The sequence below is a fragment of the Perissodus microlepis genome, chromosome 10 (assembly GCF_051167445.1).
Source record: "Perissodus microlepis isolate ML-2025 ecotype Zambia chromosome 10, ASM5116744v1, whole genome shotgun sequence".
Lineage (NCBI taxonomy): Eukaryota > Metazoa > Chordata > Actinopteri > Cichliformes > Cichlidae > Perissodus > Perissodus microlepis.
This window is the reverse complement of record NC_140470.1, coordinates 17,014,639-17,039,463: the sequence shown is the minus strand read 5'-3', so window position 1 is coordinate 17,039,463 and position 24,825 is coordinate 17,014,639. Positions and strand designations below refer to the sequence as shown.

Sequence of the window (24,825 nt, the reverse complement as noted above, 5' to 3'; positions counted from 1 at the left end):
AACTAGAATAAGGAAAACACAAGAAATACAACTTAAAAAGGAATTTTGCAACACTTGTAGATAATAAATAACCTGGAAGTTATTTATTCAAACCCCATATTTATTGATAAGACCACAGGATATCACATATTAAAACTGAGAAATATAATGGGGATTTTCTTTAAAAATATCAGAACAGGAAAATGTTTACTGTTACTACACAGTGCAACTAGTGTGGCTAACATTATAATTAGCTTTTTATTATGTGACCTCCGGTCAGAGCTATGTTGACACTATAATGATGAAAGAGATCAGAAATATCTAAAAACTTATAACTCTTTTATATAAATGACCATTTCTGTTGGCATAGAAAACAAGTATGAAATGGTTGACCAGATACTGCCTTTAACATGCTAAATTAAAGATAACACTTGTGCTGAAATTGAGAAAAAACAACCAAATGCCTTATTTTTTCTCTCATACACTCATTAATGTGCAAGTCAGTGAATCCGCGGTCAATGTACAATTCCTGTCTTCTACTCTCTGAACTCTTCTGAAAAGGGGAAAGTGGACAGGAGGTCAATAATATTTACAGCTACCAACACTGAAGCAACACACATGAACCAAAATCAAGGGTTATAAAACATGTATGTTACATTGAGCTGAAAGATACACTTTATTATTAACTTAACTGATCTCTGTAAAATAACTATAATAACTAATTGGATGATTGAACAAAAAAAAGAACAAAAAACCCAAAAACGAAGTCGATTAGGGAGAAGATGATTACAAAATAAAACAGGAAAAGAATGAATTTAATTAGGAAACAAATAAAAACGTGACAAATAACATGAAGTCATAAAATTATGAAAAAATGAGAAAGATTTAATGAACATCCATAGCACCTGTATTATGTTATGTAAAATTATTCGTGATGAATGTAACTCATTTACAAGTGAAAGAACCTCTGAATCTGGAGTTTGAACTTCAGATTCAGAGAGTTAGGCAAACTAGACTAGATTTCAAGAACAGTCTTTCTGTGGACAGGCTAGAGAGCAGTTGGATCTCTCAACCCAAGGTAAGGAATTTCCTAAAACACTGTCCTTTTATTTTGGTGTCTATTTGGTTAAAAGGATCATGTAAATATTCCAGTGCTTGCAAGTGATGTATAGCTCTATATATTTGGCTGAAGAGCAAATATTTTTTCTTTACATTGTGGATACTTGATATAATTTAGGTGATTATTTCTCTCTGATATTATAGGAGCCATGACATCCCATCATGTCTGTGGGATTCTTGCTTTCCGCAGTTTATTCCTCATTTCATTTACACCACATTGCGATGGAGGAAACATTCTGGTGTTTCCTTTAGATGGCAGCCACTGGATCAATCTGAAAATCCTTCTCGAAGAACTTCATGCCAGGGGACACAACCTCACTGTGATCAGGCCGTCTACCAGCTGGTACATCTCTGAAAAGTCTGATCTTTACACATCCATTACAATTGAAATGGATGAAGATCTTGAGCATTTTTTAGATGGGTCCATAGAGGAATACATCAGGGTATGTGACATCTTTGGCTCCATTTGATGGGGAAATTAAGTAATTTGTGTGTGATAAACATGTTTTAAACACTCTTTCCATTTTTAGATGCAAAGAGAGCAAGCTTCACTGCTGAATTCCTTCAAATGTATAAAAAAATTCCTCTCTGTGATTTTTCAATTCCATTCATTGTGGTCTGAGGTCATAAATCAAATCCTTGATGATCAAAATATGGTGAAAATATTAATAGTTTCCCAGTATGATCTGCTTCTAATTGATCCTGCCATGCCATCAGGGGCTGTTCTAGCCAAATATCTCAAAGTCCCATTAGTGCTTTATGTACGCTGGATCCCTAGAGGGGAAGGCCACTTTGTGTTGACCCCTTCGCCACTCTCGTATATCCCGGTGCCAGGATCTGGCTTAACAGACCAAATGAGCTTTATCCAGAGGATCAAAAATATATTTTTCTATATCTTTACCTTGTTCCAGCAGAACTTTATTTTTCTGCCAATCTATGATGACATGTGTAACAAGTATATTGAGGGTGGATGTGATGTCATCTCAGTACTACAGGAAGCAGACATTTGGTTGTTCAGATCAGATTTTGTGTTTGAGTTCCCTCGTCCCACTATGCCAAACATAGTCTATATAGGAGGATTTCAGTGCAAACCAGCTCGGCCTCTGCCAGCAGAGCTGGAGGAGTTTGTTCAGAGTGCCGGGAAGCATGGAGTCATCATCATGAGTCTGGGAACTTATGTCAGTGCTTTGCCCAAAGAGGTTACAGATGAAATCGCCAGTGTCTTTGCCGAGATGCCCCAGAAGGTAAAAAATGCTGCAGGCTTTTTGTCTCTTAATTGCACAGGTTAACACTATGCTTATGTAACAGAATGTTCTTCTTGTCAAGTTGCCTCTTCATGAAGAAAGATAAGTGCTCTTACTCAACATTGTGAGCTGAAATGTATTATTTTTTTTTTTCTGTTCAGGTGATCTGGAAGCATAAAGGAGACAGACCCTCTACACTGGGAAACAACACTCTAATAGTGGACTGGATGCCACAGAAAGATCTTCTGGGTCATCCACAGACCAAAGTCTTTGTAGCTCATGGAGGAACTAATGGTGTCCAGGAGGCCATTTACTATGGGGTCCCTGTGCTCGGCATACCCTTGTTCTTCGACCAGTATGACAACCTTATACGACTGCAGGAGAGAGGAGCTGGAAAGATCATTCAGCTAGCTGATGTTAATGGCCACAGTTTTGAGCAAGGCCTTAAGGAAGTGATCCACCAAGAGAGCTACAGGCAGAACATTCAAAGACTGTCACGTTTGCACAGAGATCAGCCAATAACGCCCATGGAGAAGGCAGTCTTCTGGGTAGAGTATGTGATGCGCCACAAAGGGGCTCGTCACCTGCGTACAGAGGCTTATAAGATGCCCTGGTACTCTTACTACTGTTTAGATGTACTGTTCACATTGCCGTCTGCGGTCACTGTGCTGCTTCTCTCTATTGTGGCGGTTTCCAGATTTGCCAAAGACAAAGAAAGATAAAAACTAAACAAAGCTAAAATATTTTCCCTTTGGAAGATGACATACTTAGTTACTGGGGTTTAGTTTTTATGCAAAGAGTTACTTGTAGCACACTTGTAAATGATTAAACCTCTTCTTCATAGCCAACAAGTTTGCTGGACCAACATTACAAACTTCAATGAAACTGTTCCATGTAGTAACTTTTTAGTTATATTCACAGGCAATAAAGTTAAAATAACAAACACCTAAACCTTTAGAAAGTGTGTTTGTTGATTCTGTTATTGCTTTGTTTATTTAAAGCACAGCTGGGACTGTTTTTCTGGCTTTTTGCTTGGTGCATCACATGTTAAAAATCAAATCATAATTTTTACAGTATTGGCAAAAACGTTGTTGCTATTGGAGGGTTTATGTACGCCTAACCATCACATTTAATTGACAAAACCCACTGTATAATGATATGTTATGTAACTACAACCTGAAGAAATCTTACATTTCCTATTTGTACAACCCTGGTCGTATATATGAAACGCATATAAATGGTTTCCTATAGACTTCCTATCTGTGGTGTACAATATCATTATTTCTTGTGAGTACAAAACCAGTACATACTTACAAGAATATTAAAATATGCAATGAAGCCCTTTTATTTATCTTGAATTGCTATACTATATTAAATCAAATGAAGCTTTACTGTCAGTTTGCTCTGCATGCAACCATAGTGCAGGCAAAACGAAAGGGTGTTTCTCCAACACATACACACAAAAGAACATCATACAAAAACGCTTTCCCCTACATATAAACACACACACATCCCAAGACACAAAGCTGTACAATAGTCTCTCACTGCAGTCTCCATATACATCAACCAGTGGTTAAAGTGCATGTGACACTAATAATAAATAAAACTAAAACACTGCCAGACAGTCCTAGGTGCAGTTCTGTACATATCCTAATCAGCAATTCAGCATTCTAACAACTTGTGGGTAGAATGTGTTACTATTTTAATATTAATATATTTCATTATTCATATGCTTTTTATGTGTAATACTTTATTGAAAGAGAAAAGCTCAAAATGTTGCCATACATGCTCTCAAGCCACATCACAGTGCATCCCATTGCTATTTTTTTTTTTTTACTACTCCACTACATTTTAAGTCCACTACATGTTGAAACAGTATATTATGCACTATTACTGAATTAAAGTGCCAGAGGTAGTTCAATTGTTGGGCATTACCTGTATAACAGCTCCCAAACACCTTGCAGCTGAGGCTCTGTATATGTGTGTCAGCAGCAGAGATGGGCAGTAACGCGTTGCAAGTAACGCGTTACTGTAATCCGATTACTTTTTTCAAGTAACGAGTAAAGTAAGGGATTACTATTGAAAAAATGGTAATTAGATTACTGTTACTTTCCCGTAGGAACGCTGCGTTACTGCGTTACTAAAACCGTGATTTTTTTTGCCAGAATGTCTCATGACAGAGACATAAGCAAGTGCCACGTTCGTGACAACAGCTGTGTGCAGATCAACAATGGATAATATATGGAGTACGGGAGAGAATATTAGCATGCAGCGTTTAAAGCGTGGAAGTACTGACCTTACTTTGAGTTTGATTCCATAAAAAGTGACAAAAACATTAGTGTCCGTTGTGTGTGGGAAGAAAACTTCTTTTTACAGCGAAAAAACCCCTAAACTTCCAAGCAAGCACCGAGTGCGCAACAAGGTAATGGGAAACTCCCAGAGAAACTCGCGGATTCTTCCACTGACCGCTGCGGCACACCTGCACCAGGGTAAACCTCCGCCTACCCTACTCCTGCTTTACAGGTGAAAATAAAGCAACAGGACCGCTAGTCTTTGATTTTATTTATTTTCTGCTGTGTTTTACTTGCATCTATTTGAAAGACTGAGTGTAAACACACACACACAAAAAAAAATTGTGCTGGAATGTGCAGAAAATAGGTTTAAATATTAAACAAATTTCTTCCAGTCAGAGAATGTTGCATATAATTTAATTTTTGCTTGATGCATAAAGTTAAAATATTAAAACTAATAAAACAAGTTTTAAAAAGGGACTTTTCCATTTGATTACATTTTGTATGATGGATTGTAGAAAAAGTAGAATTGGGCTGAAAGATCTATCACTTTATCACCTATTCAGGTTGTAAATTGTGTTTTTAAAAAGTAACTAAGTAACTAAGTAATTAATTACTTTTGAAAATAAGTAATCAGTAAAGTAACGGGATTACTTTTTTGGGGAAGTAATCAGTAATTAGTTACTGATTACTTTTTTCAAGTAACTTGACCAACACTGGTCAGCAGTGCATGTGTTGAACATGTTCCAATTGGACTCAGTTTCCTCGGAATTCTTTCAAAGTTTTCAAAAAGATCTCCCAGGAGAACTTCATTATACATTTGAGCATGCCCAGCCCATCCAGGGCTCGTGGCTAGGTAGTGGTGAGTTGGACCAGGTGAAAAATTTAATGGGGATCATTGATATGTGATCTAACGTGTCCTGGGCCGCATGCATGTATCACCATGCTTATTGTAAATGGACTGGTTCTTGTGTAGTGTAGTACTCCACCCCAGTACTCAAAGTGGTTTATAGAGCACTCACCCATTTATACAAGTGCTGATTGAAGCTTTGTTCAAACTGTAATTCTGAAAGAGATCAGACATTTCTGGAAACTTCCAATTCAAAAAAACTTTCTTCTTTTATATAAATGTCCATTTCTTTTGGCATAAAAGACAATTATGAAATGGTTGATTAGATTCTGTCATGGTGTAGTGTATTTGACCATGGTTTTTGAGTTTGTTTGGACTTTTTCTTCCTTTGGAATTATGAGATGTTGATGTTTAGTTGTTGATCCTCTGAGTTTTACTTGCTCATGTTTCTAGGTTGTGGTTCTTGTTTGCTTTTGTGTCTATTCCTTTTGTGTGTCCAGTCCGTGTTCCGTCTTCAACGTCCCCTGTTGTCTCTCTAAAATGTGTTTTGTCTCCCCAGTCTGTCATGTGTCTCCACATCTGTTTATCACCTGTCCTAGTGTCAAGCTAATGTGTCTTTGTCTGAGTCTCAGTGTGCACATTACTTCTTGTTTTATTTGACAGTCCTTCGTCTCATGTTTTGTGTTCAATTTTGCTTCCCCTCTTGCTCGTTAATTGATCCAGTTCACCTGCACCTTTATTTCCCCAGCTGTGTCTTATTCTCCGATTACCTGATATGTATTTAAGCCCTCAGTTTTCCTTAGGTCTTTGTTGGCTTCAGCTACCTGGATTTGCTGCCTGATCAGAATAAAGGTTTGTTTGTGTTTATTCAAACCTATTTTGGGTCCAAATTCCCCTAAACAATGACAGGCTAGTACCTTGAACATGAAGAGTTAAATATAACAGCTGTGCTGAAATTGAGAAACTGACTAAATGTATTTTTTACTCATTAATGTGCATGTCAGTGGATGTAAAGCTCCTCTCTTCCACTCACTGAACTGGCAGCTACATACACTGAAACTGCCTGTGTACTCCTGAACCAAAATTAAGGGTTATAAAGAATGGTACTTGTATTATGTTGAACTGAAAGACTAACTGGGTAGGAAAAAAAACCCCAAATCCCCCAAAAGGAGTCTATTTGGAATAAGGTAAGTGATTACAAACTAAAACATGAAATTAATTCAATTATGAAACAAAAGGTTGAAAAATGGCATATTAAGTAATAAAAATATGAAAAAGAATAAATGAATATCCATACCACCATGCCACCATTATGTTGGATGTAACTGCTTTATGAGTAAAAGGCGTATTGCTCACACAAGAATTGGGTAAGCCAGAATGGTTTCAAAGAACAGTCTATGGGCAAACTAGACAGCTGTTGTCTCTCACGACCACAGGTAAGGAATTTCCTAAAACGCTATCCTTCAAGTTTGGTGACTATTTGGATAACAGGCTAATGGAAATCTTCCAGTGCTTGCAAGTATATAATGTGCAGTTTTACATGTTTGGTTAAAGAGCATAAACTGATTCTTTACATTGTGATTACTTGATATCATTTGAGGTCACTGGGGTGATTATTTCTCTCTCTGATATTATAGGAGCCATGACATCCCATCATGCCTGTGGGATGCTCGTTTTCCTCAGTGTATTCCTGATTTCATATACACCACAATGCAATGGAGGAAGTATTCTTGTGGTTCCTGTAGATGGCAGTCACTGGCTCAATATGAAACTCTTGCTAGAAGAACTTCATGCTAGGGGACACAACCTCACTGTGATCAGGACCTCCAGGAGCTGGTACATCCCTGAAAAGTCTGATCTATACACAACCATTACAATTGAAATGGCTCTAGATTATGAGCAATTTTTAGATGTATTCCTACAGGAGCAGATAAAGGTATAGAATCCATATATATTTTAATCCCTACTGATTCATGAGATAAGAAGTTCTTTACAACTTTTTGTCATGCACTGTTTTGTAGGTGCAAAGAGAGGGAGGACCATTGGCTTTCTTCAAACTCACCAAGGGTTTAATATCTATGCTTTCTCGTGGCCATTCATTTTGGTATGATGCTAGCAAACATATTTTTGATGATCAAAATATGCTCAAAAGATTAAGAGATTCCCAGTATGATCTGGTTCTAACTGATCCAACTTTGGCCCCAGGGATTATTCTAGCCAAATATCTCAAGCTTCCCTTAGTGCTCAACGTACGCTGGATCACCAGTGGAGAAGGCCACTTTGTGTTAGCTCCCTCACCACTCTCCTATATCCCAGTGCTAGGATCTGGCTTAACAGACAAAATGAGTTTCATCCAGAGGACCAAGAACATTTTTTTCTATAGCATTATACTGTTCCAGCAGAAATTTGTGGTGGACCCAGTATATAATGACATATGTGATAAATATATTGAGGGTGGCTGTGACGTCATCTCACTTCTTCAGGAAGCAGACATTTGGCTGTTCAGGTCAGATTTTGTGTTCGACTTCCCTCGCCCCACTATGCCAAATGTTGTCTATATAGGAGGATTTCAGTGCAAACCAGCTCAGCCTCTGCCAGCAGAGCTGGAGGAGTTTGTTCAGAGTGCTGGGCAGCATGGAGTGATCATCATGACTCTGGGAACGTTAATCAATGCTTTTCCCAAAGAGATTACGGAGGAAATCGCCGGTGTCTTTGCCAAGATGCCCCAGAAGGTAACAAAAAATTGAAGATTCATATTTCCACTACTGCATTTTGGATTGTTAACATATAGTATATCTCCCCCCCCCCCTCTATATCAGCCAAAAGACAAAGGTTTGTGCACAAACCATGGCTTCCTTAATTTTCATTTTGAAACCAATTTTAGCGTTATGGTGTGGGGATTTTTTTTTTTTTTTTTTTTTTTTTTGAGCCAGAAGTTTCTTAAAACGGGAGCGAAATGGGAGCACACACAGCTTGGACAGGCTTTAGTACAAATAACCAAATAGCAAGTCACACCTTTAAACAGACAATTGATTAAAAATGTACCAAAAGACAAACAGAATTAATTCTACAAAGTTATTTTCTGTAATTTGGGTAAGGTGTCCCTATGAAGGAGTATTAGTAAATTATCATTTTGAGAACTGAGAGGTGTAAATTTCAAATTTCCTTTTTTGAGGAAAAAGGTCAAGGCAAACTGACAGAGCTGCTGTACCCTCTACAAAATGCCTTGTGTAGATGAATTGGTGAAACAAATTGACCAGCTGACCAAATGCAGCTTTGTGCACTTTTTTTTTTTTTCCGATACCCTTACAGAATTGTTGTGCTAAAAGGAAAAACTGCTTCCTGTTTACTAAACTGGTTTCTGTTGAGTTCACGCAGAGGATATTTGTTCTTGAAACTTGGACTTGATTCTCAAAATGATCAGATTTTCCTTAATGTTGCCTTGTTATGGTGTCATACCCTTCCTTCAGTTCAGTTAAGAACACAAATTAGTCTAGAGACCTAGAGTGTGTTTGAACAAGGTTGTAAAGATGGTTGGTTTGATGCATAATTGGAAACTTTTTTTTAACAGGTGATCTGGAAGCATAAAGGAGACAGACCCTCTACACTGGGAAACAACACTCTAATAGTGGACTGGATGCCACAGAAACATCTTCTGGGTCATCCACAGACCAAAGTCTTTGTAGCTCATGGAGGAACTAATGGTGTCCAGGAGGCCATTTACTATGGGGTCCCTGTGCTCGGCATACCTGTGTTCTTCGACCAGTATGACAACCTTATACGACTGCAGGAGAGAGGAGCTGGAAAGATCATTCAGCTAGCTGATGTTAATGGCCACAGTTTTGAGCAAGGCCTTAAGGAAGTGATCCACCAAGAGAGCTACAGGCAGAACATTCAAAGACTGTCACGTTTGCACAGAGATCAGCCAATAACGCCCATGGAGAAGGCCGTCTTCTGGGTAGAATATGTGATGCGCCACAAAGGTGCTCGTCACCTGCGTACAGAAGCTTATAAGATGCCCTGGTACTCTTACTACTGTTTAGATGTACTGTTCATATTACTGTCTGTGGTCACTGTGCTGCTTCTCCCTATTGTGCCGGTTTGCAGATTTCTGTGCTGCCGAAGACAAAGAAAGATAAAAACTAAACAAAGCTAAAATATTTTCCATTTGGGAGATGACATACTATGTCTATTAGTTACTGTGGTTTAGTTTTACTCTTTAGATGTACTATTCATATTGCTGTCTGTGGTCACTGTGCTGCTCCTCTCCATTGGCTATTTTGAGATTTCTGTATAGCTAAAGACCAAAACAATAAAAACTAAACACAACTGAGTTCTCTTTTAAAAAATGTTTCAATGAGTTCTTTTCAATTCTAGATTAACATGTAAAAACAGACTTTTTTTTTTTTGTAGTTTTCTATGAATTTTTAATTGGAAGATGGTGCTATGTCTGACCATTATTGTGGTGTTACAGCACACTTGCTAAAATGATTAAACTGGGTTTCAATAAAAAAATCCATTACGTCTACATGTAACAGCAGATCGCTTGAACTTAACATGGGGTTATTGCCACAGGCTAAACAAGGAAATGCCACCAGCAAAGGAGGAAAACTTTCACTTGGTGATTGGCAAGGCTGCACACTTGGCTGTATGACAGCTCTAGAGCAGAGCTTTCCCTCATAGCGGAGAGGTTTTATATACATGGTATTAAGAAAAAAAAAAAAGACTAACATTTTGCAACAAATTATCAAGTCTGTGACATGCCTGGGATTAAAAAGAGCTAGAAATAATAGAACAATTTCAGAATGATGTGCATGCAAATGCTAAAAAAAAACCAAACATCTTGGCAAAGAATTTTTAAAAAGGCTCAAATTTGCTACTGGAAACTCTTCGATACAGAAAGTTTTTTTTGGTTTGTTAGGAAGGAGAAAAGCAATGCCTAATTCAGACTGGCAAAAAGAAAGTCACACATTTGGACATATTCATCAATTTTGACTGGTGCTGCATGAATCAATGAAACACCAGAATTGGTAATGTTGTGGTTTGATATTCTTGGTTCTTCTGTTTTTAATGTAAAGTATGTTTGTGCTTTGAACTTTAACATTTATGAAAATTATATTGTAATGTTGGTCTACCTGTACATACACATGAACTTTACCATTCACGGCACGACATCATTCAACGATGGACTGGATGCAACAGAAAGCTGATCTGGGTCACCTACACACAAAAGGCCATTTACCACAGGCTCAGCATAACCTTGTTCTTTGACCAATATGTCAACCTTATAGCTTTGTAGGGGAAAGAAGCTGGAAAGGTCATACTCTTGGCTGATGTTGAAGGACATAGTTTGGAATAAGGCCTTCAGGAAGTGCTCCATCAATAGGAGAACTCATAAAAATGTTTTAATGAGTTCACATCTATTAACATGCAAACATAGATTTTATTTATAGAAGTCCAGAATTTATAGAATTTTAATTAGAAGATAACAAATTGTCTGTTAATCATTGTGATTTAGTAGTGATACAAAGTAAACTTCTGGTAAAAAAAAAAAAAATCAATTAGGTCTACAAAAACACTGATAACACTAGAAATTATTTTGGGTTTTTTTGGATTTGGTCATTCCTGAGCTGTTTTTATGCACAACTAGAGTTCTTGTCTGGCTTTTTTGCATGCTTCATCACATGTCAAAATGAAATTTCGACATAAGTAAAAATTCTGTTGATATTGGAGTTTCTATGTTAGTTCTAGGGTTAGTGTATGGGTGATCTTTTTTCTATAAATTTTTAATTAGAAGATGACAAACTGTAAATTATTGTGGTTTAGTAGCTATGCAAGGGTTACTTTTAGCACACTTATAAATGATTCAATTTCAAGCAAAATCCATTATGATAAGCCCGTGCCGAAGCAACCTCCAAGCTAATCCCAAAGGTCAAGTCTGCTGCTGGTGACATAATATCGGACCCAAAGGGAATTAATGAAGTATTTGTAAGTTTCTATTCCAATCTGTACACTTCAAGCTCTCCCCCTCTATCAGAAGAAACTCTCCAAAATATACATTTTCCAAGAATAGATAGAGATCTAACGAAGGGATTAGGGGGACCTATTACTGTAGTAGAGGTACAAGAAGCCATTAAATCCTTAAACACAGGTAAATCGCTGGGCCCTGACGGTTACTCTGCAGAATACTATAAAGTCAATTCTGATCTTATGGCACCATTGTTGAAAGATATGTATAATGAAGCCTTTTCAAAATGTCAATTACCCAAGACTTTGTCCGAAGCTACTATTTGTTTAATCTTGAAAAAGGACAAGGATCCTCTGTTGTGCAGCAGTTATAGACCAATTTCTCTTTTAAATATTGATTTTAAAATACTATCTAAAATCCTCGCACTTAGGCTACAACGTGTTCTGCCACAAATTATCGCCTCTGACCAGACGGGATTTATGGCCGGCAGGCACTCATATGGCAATTCAAGACGCCTCTTGAATATTATCCATACATCGTGCAACTCAATTCCAGAGGTTGTGGTATCTCTTGACGCGGAGAAAGCTTTCGACCGCGTCGAGTGGAGCTTCCTCTATGAGGTGATGGATAGGTTTGGCTTAGGGGCTGACTTTATTCTCTGGGTTAAGCTACTATATTCGTACTAACAACAACTTGTCTTTGCCTTTTCCACTTGAGAGGGGCACTAGGCAAGGGTGCCCTCTCTCACCCCTCCTATTCGCCATTGCTATCGAGCCTCTTGCAATATGGCTGCGTTCAGAGGATAGATTTAAAGGCATTACAAGGTTCGGTGTGACCCACAAACTCTCCCTTTATGCAGATGACTTGCTCCTGTACATTTCTGACCCTCTAAACTCATTCCCGGTGCTTTTTGACATACTGGACCAATATGGTACAGTGTCAGGATATAAGCTCAATTATCAAAAAAGCGAGTTGCAACCCCTCAATTCCCTGGCCAGAGCTCTTCCTCACTCAATAGTGCCTTTTAAGTGGACAGAAACCGGATTTAGATATTTGGGGGTTTTTATTTCCTCTTCTATACATAAAATGATGAGGGAGAATTTTCTATCCCTACTAGAAAATGTTGGGAAAGATTGTGACCGTTGGACTTCTCTACCATTGTCAGTGGCAGGGAGAGTTAACCTGATAAAGATGAGTGTCCTCCCAAAATTCTTGTATCTTTTTCAACATGTCCCGATTCTTCTTACCAAGGCATTTTTTGACAAGTTAGAAAAGATTCTGTCACATTTCATATGGGGAGGGAAACAAGCTAGAATTCGCAAGTCTATTCTTCAGTCCTCTAAAACTGACGGTGGTCTTGGTCTGCCCAATTTTAGACATTACTATTGGGCAGCTAACATACAAAAACTTTTACATTGGGTTCATAACGACCCCCCTGCAACAGCCTGGGTACAAATGGAAACTGCATCTAGCTGTTACTCATTATCATCAATACTCAGCTCACCACTCCCTTTTTCTCCAACCTTTGTTGGGGATAATCCAATAGCTAAGGAAACGGTAACTATTTGGCGACAGTTCAGAAAATACTTCGGGCTACTTGGACCGTCTTTGCTAACGCCTTTATCAAAAAATTTTGCACCTTCAAACACCTTTAGCAGTTGGAAAGATAACGGACTTAGGACTGTTAAGGACTTATACAGTCAGGACACCTTTCTATCTTTTGCTGACCTATTGTCTAAATACAACCTGCCTAATTCCAACTTTTTTCGTTATCTTCAGGCTAGAAATTTTGTAAAAACGCAGTTCCCTCACTTTCCCAATCGGCCTCCAGAAACAAATCTGGATATCATCCTGCAGACGAACCCTCATCAAAACAGACTGATATCAGCCTTGTATAAAATAATAGATGCTTTGATCCCCAAATCCATTTCTCATATTAAGCTGAGATGGGAGGAAGAGCTACAGACAACCCTGCCAGAACAGCAGTGGGATTCTGCTTTGAAATTGATTCATTCGTCCTCAATTTGTGCTCGTCATGCTTTGATTCAGTGCAAGGTGGTCTATAAAGTACACTATACAAACGCAAAATTATCTAAAATCTATCCAACCATTAGTGCTGCCTGTAGCAGATGCGGACTATCGCCTTGTTCGAAACTGAGTGCATTTTGGAGGAATATATTCGACACACTTAGCCAAGCATATGGCCAGACTGTCCCTCCTAACCCATTCTCCGCAATTTTTGGCATTCCTCCCGACTTGAACTTATCTGGTCCCCTCAAACAGGCCCTAGCCTTTACCACTTTACTGGCCCGGAGGCTTATTCTGTTGAAGTGGAAGCTTTCCCACCCCCCAACTCATGATCATTGGGTGAGAGATGTACTCTTTAACTTAAAGTTGGAAAAACTTAGATTCTCTCTAAAAGGTTCTATTAGGGAATTTAACAAAATCTGGAAATCATTTCTCTTGCTGGTGGACACCATTACTTTACTTCCTGAGTCTGAAGTGAACTGAGCGAAGCTACATTATAATGGTTTTTTTTTTTTTTTTTAAATCTTATTTATACCTTATCTATTTGTTTTTCCTTTTGTTTTGTTTGGTCCTTTCTCTGCTTTTGTTTTCTCTGTTTTTGCTTTGTTTGTTTTTGTTTGTTTGTTTGGTTGCGGGGCGGGGGGGTTGTGGTTGTTGTTGTTTTTTGGGGGTTATGCTTGTTATGTGTATGGGTCCTGAGATGTTGTTTTTTTTTTTTGGTTTTTTTTTTTGTGTGTGTGGGCAGAGACTGGTTCTCTGCGGTGTCTTGTCTAGTGTGGACCTGGTAGGGGGAGAATTCGGGTTGGGGGGTTGGAGGGTATAATGGACATACCACTGTTCTGAAATCAAGATTGACTTAGCTGTTGCTAACTTTGTATGTCATTGTTGAAATCAATAAAACAAAGTTGGAAAAAAAAAAAAAATCCATTATGTGCACAAAAAACTGTCTACTGCCTCAGCCTGGACGGGAGGAACAGTCTAGACTAAAGAAGGAAATGCCACCAGCAAAGTGGGCAAATTTTGCTAGCGGACTTGCAGGGTTGCACCCTTAGGCGTGTGTGACAGCTCTGAAAGGGGGCTTACCCTAAGAGGTCTGCTGGACCAAGATTTAGGGCAAAATGTTTTAGATTAGAAAGTCTGTTTTGTTTTTAATTACATCATTGCTTGACTGGAGGGCCTATGTACACCTAACCATCAAATTTAATTGACAAAGCCCATTTTAAAAAGATATTTTAATGTCATGTACTTGCATTTCTGTAACTACAATCTGAGAAAGTCCAAGAAAATTCCAAGAATATTAAAATATGCAAAAAAAAAAAAGCGTATACTAAAGATACTTTATGTGAATCTTTAGTCACTACTAGTGGTTTAGTGTTAAATGCATTGGTGCAATTATTTACTAAATGTTTGCTTTGAGGGTGTGTTCAGAACAAATTCATGTCAGATCAGACTGAGGGCCCCACTTTCATCTTGTTCTTCTGGTTGATCAGTTTATTTATGATCATTTATTTCCTGTTTTACTTTGACAGTTTCCTTTTGAGTCTTGCACTGAGCAGAGTTTCCTCCCTGTGTGATTGTCTTGATTGTCTGTGTTTTGTTTCCCCTCAGCTGTCTTCACTTCACTAATCATCATCTGTTTATAAATTATCCTGTCTCCCATTTACCTGCTTGTTGGATGACTGTGTGGGCGCGGGTGAGTGATGTCAGCAGTTGGGTGTGACCTTTCAATTATTGTCTTATCTTACTGGCTTTTGCCTTTGTTTAATGGTCAGCAGGAATTGTTAAAGAACTTTGGCAGGGGTATAGGGCTGGAGCAAAGGCCTTGGCTTTTTCTGGGAATTTCTAAAAAAGGAACTGGTAATAACTGGTATTTTTATTTTTATTTTTTATTTTATTTTATTTATTTTTTTGTGTGCAGTGTGGAGCTGGATGTGGGAAAAAAAGTGCATGAGTTTCACTGCCTGCTGAAAGTTGCACTGAAAGAACTGGTCAAGGTATATAATAATATAAAAGGCTGATCAGAAGATGTAGGCAGATGTGATTTGACATAGGTTTTTTTTTTTTTTTGTACACCACCAAATTACAACAGACATCTTGATTTGCTTTATATTGTAATTTAAATCCTACAATCAGAACCTCAACAACTAAATGACTACTTATGAGCAAGAACTTGGCAACAGTGGGAAGGAAAAATGCCCTTTTAACAGGAAGAAAGCAGCACAGGCTATTGCAGTGTAACTAGGGGAAGTTTCAGGGTCACCTGATACAGCCCTAACTTATTTGCTATGTCAAAAAGGAATGTTTTAGGCCTAAGTAGAGGGTGTCTCTCTCTTGAATCCAAGCTGGGAGCTGGTTCCACAGAAGAGGATATTTAAAGCTGAAGGCTCTGTCTCCCTTTTTACTTTAAAATATTCTAAAATATTCAAACCATCTTTAATAGGTTTGATTAATCCACAATGCAATCTTCAACATCGGCTGCAGACTCACCCACCCCCACTGCTGCTGTTCCACCTCTGACACCTCAGACACTTCACACCTCCTCCACTCACACTGCTCACTACTCCCCACCCCCAACCAAAGCATCCAGTTCACATCCAACACACGGCTCAAGCCTGTCTCTCTCAGCCTGTCTCTCTCAACCTGTCACATCTTCAACCCGAGCCTGAGGCTGGGGAGAGTTCCACAGCTCTGGAAAACCTCTTGTGTGGTACCAGAGCCAAAGATTCCACGTCCCAAGGACCCCAACAGCTACAGGCCGGTGGCTCTGACATCCCACTTGATGAAGACCCTGGAGCGGTTGGTCCTGGCTGAGCTTCGGCCCCTGGTGAGCTCATCACTGGACCCACTTCAGATTACCTTACCAGCCTGGCACTGGAGAGGATGATGCATTCATTCATTGCCTATATTGTTCCCTCTCTCACCTGGAAACTGCTGGGAGCACTGTGAGAGTCATGTTCTTTGATTTCTCCAGTGCCTTAAACACTATTCTTCCCACAGTTCTGAAGGATAAGCTGGAGAACTCAGGAGTGGACCATTACCTCACAACATGGATACTGGACTACCTCACCGACCGACCACCATATGTGAGAACTCAGGGCTGTGTGTCGGACAGGGTCTTCTGCAATATGGGGGCCCCGAAGATGTCTTCAGCCATCTTTTATGGTGTGGTCTGCTGGGGCAGCAGCATCTCTGCTGGGGACAGGAAGAAACTGGACAGGGCAATCCGGAGGGCTAAATTTGTTCTGATGCCCTCTGAACACAATGGAGGTGGTGAGTGACAGGAGAATGGTGGCTGAGTTGTCATCCCTGTTGGACAACATCTCCCACCCCATGCAGGAGACTCTGACAGCACCGAGCAGCTCCTTCAGTGGCAGGTTGCGGCACCCACGGTGTGGGAAGGAGAGATTTTACAGGTCTTTCCTTCCCACTGCTGTCAGACTCTACAACAGCAGTCCCCAACCTTTTTTGCGCCACGAACCGGTTTATGCCCGACAATATTTTCATGGACCGGCCTTTAAGGTGTCGCGGATAAATACAACAAAATAAAACTAGTACCGGTACTGAGTAAAACCGAGAAAACGATAAAAACGATAACAAAATAACGCTGAAAACCGATTAAAAACCCTGAAAACCATACATTTCACACCTGAGCCTCAACTCTCGTGGCCCGGTACCAAACGACTCACGGACCGGTACCGGTCCGAGGCCCGGGGGTTGGGGACCGCTGCTCTACAAGATGGTCTCTGCAGGTGACCACACACATGCGTACAGACACATCCCAGTGCCAAGGGCAATCTTCCAATATAACAGTATAATTAGTACTTTGATCTATTGCATATAGTATTTTATTCTATTTTTTAAATCTTATTCTATTCTATTGTTTTTCTCTCCTTATTTTTACTGGTCTTAACTTGTACCTTTTTGCCGTAACCAAAATATTTTCCACATGTGGGACTAATGAAGGTTTATCTCATCTTATAACTCATGATAATAAATCACAATAGTGTAGCCTATAGGTAATACATATGTGATCTAATTTTTCTGCATCACTCTGAGACAGGATGCTTCTACATTTAGAGATGATGTGCAAATGCAAGAAAGCAGTCTTACATATTTGTTTAATATGCACATATGTAACCTTTACTGAAACCTGAGTGAAACTCTTTGAATGAGCCCTTCCTCTGCAGATGATCAGTTAGCCATTTTAAAACTACTTTGAAGAGTATTTGAAATGAAAGGAAGGTTTGAGAAAGTTTGCAAGGTCAAGTGATGGCTTAAGTGATGACACATGTAAAAAAGCATGGATGCTCATGAGGATAAGAGTAAATAAAATAAGGAATGAGAACTTGACAAACACAGATGCTAAGAAGCTGGTGTGATCAATGGTACATGTGAACTGAGGCACGCAGCAGAACAACTCCAAATGATTGTGAAAGCACCTGCTGTGCATGTGGGAATGACAGCCCTGATATAAGATGTGAGAGATCCACTGAGTACTACAGTGGAACAGTTAAGTCAGATATATATAATCCTGGTTTTCATAATCTTTCCTACTACTGCTATGGTATGAATTACAGACACCTGGGCAAAACTTTAAACATAGTGGTGGTACAGGTGGCTTGAGAAGGCCTTTTTTTGTATGCAAGTGCATGGTGGTCAGACACGAGGGATGTTTTGCTACTAGTGGTGGATATGCAATATTTAAGTAAAATATAACCTACTAAGGGGCAGAAAAAGAGATGAACTAGAATACTCTGCAATAGAAATATGGCTAGGGAAGTGCCTTGTTCAAAATTTTTCAGAAGGAAGTACAGGAAAAATGTGTCGTTTAAAAGATTTAATTTGCTTCAGCAGCTGAAATTACAGGTTAAAGCGCTGGACCTCTCTGAGTGCAGCCACCTGTCTTCACAGAAAGGATGACCCTCATCAGGCTGTACAGGTTTTATACTGCGTCAATAAGAAATGATTATTATGCCAGTCTTCTTCCGGAACCCATCCTGACGTCTCCATTCGATGTCCTCTTCGTCGACCTCCTATCTGCCCCTTTTTCCTGGAATCACAAAGACGGACACAAAAACACCTCACTGCCTAGCCTTGATCATTTTAACATTACTGATACTAATATCTAGTTCAGGACATTTTGTTCGGACTCCCTTTGACCCCTATAACCATTATCAAGTGTAATGTGTAAGCATGCTGCAAAACCCTCTGTGCTACTACGTCATCTCAATATTTCAGCCCAGTCATACCACTGGATGAAGCTTCTGACCCTCAAACACAGAACGCCAACTTGACTATGAGCACACTGCAATGTGTATATAAAAATAATAAAACAACTTTATTTAATCATTTTATAACGCTAACAGAAGGAGGCATTACAATGATCTATAATCCTTATTTTTTTTTAAAAAAAGGGTCCTTACTCTTATAACTGCATGACATGTCAAGATGGTGAAAAATGACTTGGGGATTTCATTGCTCTTAGCACATGCTAGGAAGGAGAAAGAACTGATGGGAATGGTGAGGTAATGGAAGAACAAATAGATGAGAAGGAATTTGGATGTTCAAATGATGGACAAGGAACAAACATTAATATCAACTCAGGGGAAAAGTCTGCGCTGGATTTAACTCTAGTGTCAAGATACGCAGCTGAAATTTGCAATTGGGATGTATAGGGGGTAAGGAGGTATGTTACTGTTCTGCTGGACAGGAATGATAATCCTGGAAAAGGATAACTTGTGTAAAGACCACGTAGACATGCTGACCTCATGGTATGGAAATGGATTATGTAGGAATTTTACTAACAATGCTATAGTGGTCTCGCCCATTTAAGATTTAAATGCGCTGTAACTCATATCATTGGTAACATGACAATACCTTGGAGTGTTTTTAAGTAGGCAAAAGGGGCGCAGGGACAAAATTGGGGCATTCTAAAACTTCTGACCAGATGTATGTATGTGTCTGACTGATCCACTCACTCCCTGCCTCCGTCCAGGCCATGCGACATATGGTCATCTGCTCAACCACAGAGCTAACACAGCACTCTAGGCTGCCTATTCTTGTGTTCGCTGAATATGTGTCTGTGGTCCAGTGTGCTGTTTTATGCAGCTTTGTATTTCTAAGGTATTCTTGGTTTGAGAAATGATCAGCTTTTATATTACCTTTTGTTGGGTAATTGAAATCCTTGTCTGCTTTACACAAATGTGCTTCTTAAATTAGTGACTTACAACAAATACATTTTTTTTTCCATTTGGGGTGAGGGGAGAAAGACATCAGGTAACTCATTTACATTATGTAGAGAGCAAGGATTCCTTTAGTTAAACTGCTGACGATAGGTAAGGAAAAATTTGAATGGAATCTTGCTGCAGTATGTATGCTGTCGTTTGTCATACAAGTATATGAAATCATTCCAAGTTTGAACATATAAGACTACCTGTACTTGAATGTCAGGCAGCGAGAAGTCTGTTATGAGTAAGGGGATCATTATTTGCTTTGGTCTGTTACAGAAGCGATGCCGTCATTTTGTGCCTGTGGGATGCTCATTTTCCTCAGTCTTTTCCTGATTTCATTTACACCACATTGCAATGGAGGAAACATTCTTGTGGTTCCTGTAGATGGCAGCCACTGGGTCAATCTGAAAATCCTTCTCGAAGAACTTCATGCCAGGGGACACAACCTCACTGTGATCAGGCCGTCTACCAGCTGGTACATCTCTGAAAAGTCTGATCTTTACACATCCATTACAGTTGAAATGGATGAAGATCTTGAGCATTTTTTAGATGGGTCCATAGAGGAATACATCAGGGTATGTGACATCTTTGGCTCCATTTGATGGGGAAATTAAGTAATTTGTGTGTGATAAACATGTTTTAAACACTCTTTCCATTTTTAGATGCAAAGAGAGCAAGCTTCACTGCTGAATTCCTTCAAATGTATAAAAAAATTCCTCTCTGTGATTTTTCAATTCCATTCATTGTGGTCTGAGGTCATAAATCAAATCCTTGATGATCAAAATATGGTGAAAATATTAATAGTTTCCCAGTATGATCTGCTTCTAATTGATCCTGCCATGCCATCAGGGGCTGTTCTAGCCAAATATCTCAAAGTCCCATTAGTGCTTTATGTACGCTGGATCCCTAGAGGGGAAGGCCACTTTGTGTTGACCCCTTCGCCACTCTCGTATATCCCGGTGCCAGGATCTGGCTTAACAGACCAAATGAGCTTTATCCAGAGGATCAAAAATATATTTTTCTATATCTTTACCTTGTTCCAGCAGAACTTTATTTTTCTGCCAATCTATGATGACATGTGTAACAAGTATATTGAGGGTGGATGTGATGTCATCTCAGTACTACAGGAAGCAGACATTTGGTTGTTCAGATCAGATTTTGTGTTTGAGTTCCCTCGTCCCACTATGCCAAACATAGTCTATATAGGAGGATTTCAGTGCAAACCAGCTCGGCCTCTGCCAGCAGAGCTGGAGGAGTTTGTTCAGAGTGCCGGGAAGCATGGAGTCATCATCATGAGTCTGGGAACTTATGTCAGTGCTTTGCCCAAAGAGGTTACAGATGAAATCGCCAGTGTTTTTGCCGAGATGCCCCAGAAGGTAAAAAATGCTGCAGGCTTTGTTTTGTCTCTTAATTGCACAGGTTAACACTATGCTTATGTAACAGAATGTTCTTCTTGTCAAGTTGCCTCTTCATGAAGAAAGATAAGTGCTCTTACTCAACATTGTGAGCTGAAATGTATTTTTTTTTTTTTTTTCTGTTCAGGTGATCTGGAAGCATAAAGGAGACCGTCCCTCTACACTGGGAAACAACACTCTAATAGTGGACTGGATGCCACAGAAAGATCTTCTGGGTCATCCACAGACCAAAGTCTTTGTAGCTCATGGAGGAACTAATGGTGTCCAGGAGGCCATTTACTATGGGGTCCCTGTGCTCGGCATACCTGTGTTCTTCGACCAGTATGACAACCTTATACGACTGCAGGAGAGAGGAGCTGGAAAGATCATTCAGCTAGCTGATGTTAATGGCCACAGTTTTGAGCAAGGCCTTATGGAAGTGATCCACCAAGAGAGCTACAGGCAGAACATTCAAAGACTGTCACGTTTGCACAGAGATCAGCCAATAACGCCCATGGAGAAGGCCGTCTTCTGGGTAGAATATGTGATGCGCCACAAAGGGGCTCGTCACCTGCGTACAGAGGCTTATAAGATGCCCTGGTACTCTTACTACTGTTTAGATGTACTGTTCATATTACTGTCTGTGGTCACTGTGCTGCTTCTCTCTATTGTGGCTGTTTTCAGATTTCTGTGCCGCCGAAGACAAAGAAAGATAAAAAGTAAACAAAGCTAATTTTGCTGGGACATTCCAAATATTGTCCCTAGTGTTGTAGTTTCACTGCAAAACATGCTAATTATGACTCTGTAGTTTTTTTCTTAAGTAAAGTGACAATAAAAATAAAAAAACCTCTAGAACTACATTTCACACACATTGTGTGCGTGCATTGAACCTGAATTTGGAAAGAAATTAAGTTGCTTTTAAATAAGAATGGAATCTAATGATTTGTAAACCTTAAACCCATATTTTATTCACAATAGGAGAGAAGAAATGCATCAAATGTTTAAACTCTAATTTCTACTGCATGGAAAAATATTTTTTTGGCTTTGATGGCAAAAAACGGGCATGATTTTTGTCATGGAAGTTATTACAAAAGCCTGGGAACACTTTGAGAAATCACTGACTGTTGTGGAATTTCAACCAGTAACCTCTAATACAGGAAGCTCTGGGATAGGCTCTCTGCTTGAAAAGGAGCCGGGGAGGAGACTTGGCAAGCTCTAACTGCTTCTTAACCCTCAGGATGTTGATCCTGCTCTCTCTGAACGTGTGTCTGCAGGGCCCACTACTTAAGCGCTCCACTCAGGCACACCTGTTATTAGCAGCTTTCCTTTAAATCTGTGTGCTTGATAACTAACTACAGGGAGTGCAGAATCATTAGGCAAGTTGTATTTTTGAGGAATAATCTTATTATTGAACAACAACCATGTTCTCAATGAACCCAAAAAACTAATTAATATCAAAGCTGAATGTTTTTGGAAGTAGCTTTTAGTTTGTTTTTAGTTTTAGCTATTTTAGGGGGATATCTGTGTGTGCAGGTGACTATTACTGTGCATAATTATTAGGCAACTTAACAAAAAACAAATATATACCCATTTCAATGATTTATTTTTACCAGTGAAACCAATATAACATCTCCACATTCACAAATATACATTTCTGACATTCAAAAACAAAACAAAAACAAATCAGCGACCAATATAGCCACCTTTCTTTGCAAGGACACTCAAAAGCCTACCATCCATGGATTCTGTCAGTGTTTTGATCTGTTCACCATCAACATTGCGTGCAGCAGCAACCACAGCCTCCCAGACACTGTTCAGAGAGGTGTACTGTTTTCCCTCCTTGTAAATCTCACATTTGATGATGGACCACAGGTTCTCAATGGGGTTCAGATCAGGTGAACAAGGAGGCCATGTCATTAGTTTTTCTTCTTTTATACCCTTTCTTGCCAGCCACGCTGTGGAGTACTTGGACGTGTGTGATGGAGCATTGTCCTGCATGAAAATCATGTTTTTCTTGAAGGATGCAGACTTCTTCCTGTACCACTGCTTGAAGAAGGTGTCTTCCAGAAACTGGCAGTAGGACTGGGAGTTGAGCTTGACTCCATCCTCAACCCGAAAAGGCCCCACAAGCTCATCTTTGATGATACCAGCCCAAACCAGCTCTGTTGCAGCTCTGAAATATGGCCAAACTGGTGGCAAGTGGCATCTTGGCAACTGCACGCTTGACTTTTCTCAGTTCATGGGAAGTTATTTTGCGCCTTGGTTTTTCCACACGCTTCTTGCGACCCTGTTGACTATTTTGAATGAAACGCTTGATTGTTCGATGATCACGCTTCAGAAGCTTTGCAATTTTGAGACTGCTGCATCCCTCTGCAAGATATCTCACTATTTTTGACTTTTCTGAGCCTGTCAAGTCCTTCTTTTGACCCATTTTGCCAAAGGAAAGGAAGTTGCCTAATAATTATGCACACCTGATATAGGGTGTTGATGTCATTAGACCACACCCCTTCTCATTACAGGGATGCACATCACCTAATATGCTTAATTGGTAGTAGGCTTTCGAGCCTATACAGCTTGGAGTAAGACAACATGCATGAAGAGGATGATGTGGACAAAATACTCATTTGCCTAATAATTCTGCACTCCCTGTAGATTTCAATGTAGTGGTCTGGAAAAGTAGGCCACAAGGATATGTTCATTTTTAAGGCTAGAATAACCTACAAGAGCTCTCAGTGATGTTAGAGTAATATGGTGGTTTTTAACTTTACTCTTTCACAAAAGGAAAAAAAAACAAAACTTCCATCGCTAAATCGGTGCAGTTTAATTCAGAGGAGCTGCAAGAATGCAAAAAGAAAATAAAACACCTGGAAAAAGAGATGGAATCAATCAAAAAAGATAATGACGATATTAAGGATCGTGTATTGAGCCAGGAAAGATACAAAAGAAGATGGTGTCTTCGTATCAAAGGGAAAAAGGAGAAAACAAATGAAAATATCAGAGAAGAAGTGGTGGAACTTCTAGGAAGGATTGCTCCGGACCTACAGGGAGTGCAGAATTATTAGGCAAATGAGTATTTTGTCCACACCATCCTCTGCATGCATGTTGTCTTACTCCAAGCTGTATAGGCTCGAAAGCCTACTACCAATTAAGCATATTAGGTGATGTGCATCTCTGTAATGAGAAGGGGTGTGGTCTAATGACATCAACACCGTATATCAGGTGTGCATAATTATTAGGCAATGTCCTTTCCTTTGGCAAAATGGGTCAAAAGAAGGACTTGACAGGCTCAGAAAAGTCAAAAATAGTGAGATATCTTGCAGAGGGATGCAGCAATCTCAAAATTGCAAAGCTTCTGAAGCGTGATCATCGAACAATCAAGCGTTTCATTCAAAATAGTCAACAGCGTCGCAAGAAGCGTGTGGAAAAACCAAGGCGCAAAATAACTGCCCATGAACTGAGAAAAGTCAAGCGTGCAGCTGCCAAGATGCCACTTGTCACCAGTTCGGCCATATTTCAGAGCTGCAACATCACTGGAGTGCCCAAAAGCACAAGGTGTGCAATACTCAGAGACATGGCCAAGGTAAGAAAGGCTGAAAGACGACCACCACTGAACAAGACACACAAGCTGAAACGTCAAGACTGGGCCAAGAAATATCTCAAGACTGATTTTTCTAAGGTTTTATGGACTGATGAAATGAGAGTGAGTCTTGATGGGCCCGTGG

General features: G+C 39.5%; 2 protein-coding genes and 1 pseudogene across 3 annotated transcripts; all 3 read left to right on the top strand.

Annotated features, from left to right (window-relative positions):
- Window positions 1-1,247: 1,247 nt before the first annotated feature.
- Window positions 1,248-3,081, top strand: LOC146379165 (UDP-glucuronosyltransferase 2C1-like; annotated as a pseudogene).
- Window positions 3,082-6,287: 3,206 nt separating this feature from the next.
- Window positions 6,288-10,016, top strand: LOC146379164 (UDP-glucuronosyltransferase 2C1-like). Of its 2 annotated transcripts, none has more exons than XM_084942515.1 (4): window positions 6,288-6,335; window positions 7,121-7,419; window positions 7,505-8,215; window positions 9,055-10,014. In XM_084942515.1, exons 2-4 carry the CDS (start codon window positions 7,126-7,128, stop codon window positions 9,637-9,639), a joined length of 1,590 nt encoding a protein of 529 aa, XP_084798641.1. In that variant the 5' UTR covers window positions 6,288-6,335; window positions 7,121-7,125; the 3' UTR covers window positions 9,640-10,014. The 2 variants fall into 2 exon arrangements, with proteins under 2 accessions (XP_084798641.1, XP_084798642.1); XM_084942516.1 differs by lacking the exon at window positions 6,288-6,335 and adding an exon at window positions 6,931-7,002 and having other exon boundaries at window positions 9,055-10,016.
- Window positions 10,017-15,164: 5,148 nt separating this feature from the next.
- Window positions 15,165-21,949, top strand: LOC146379163 (UDP-glucuronosyltransferase 2C1-like). The gene is made up of 4 exons (XM_084942514.1): window positions 15,165-15,172; window positions 19,986-20,284; window positions 20,372-21,085; window positions 21,252-21,949. Exons 2-4 carry the CDS (start codon window positions 19,991-19,993, stop codon window positions 21,834-21,836), a joined length of 1,593 nt encoding a protein of 530 aa, XP_084798640.1. The 5' UTR covers window positions 15,165-15,172; window positions 19,986-19,990; the 3' UTR covers window positions 21,837-21,949.
- The last annotated feature ends 2,876 nt before the right edge of the window (window positions 21,950-24,825 follow it).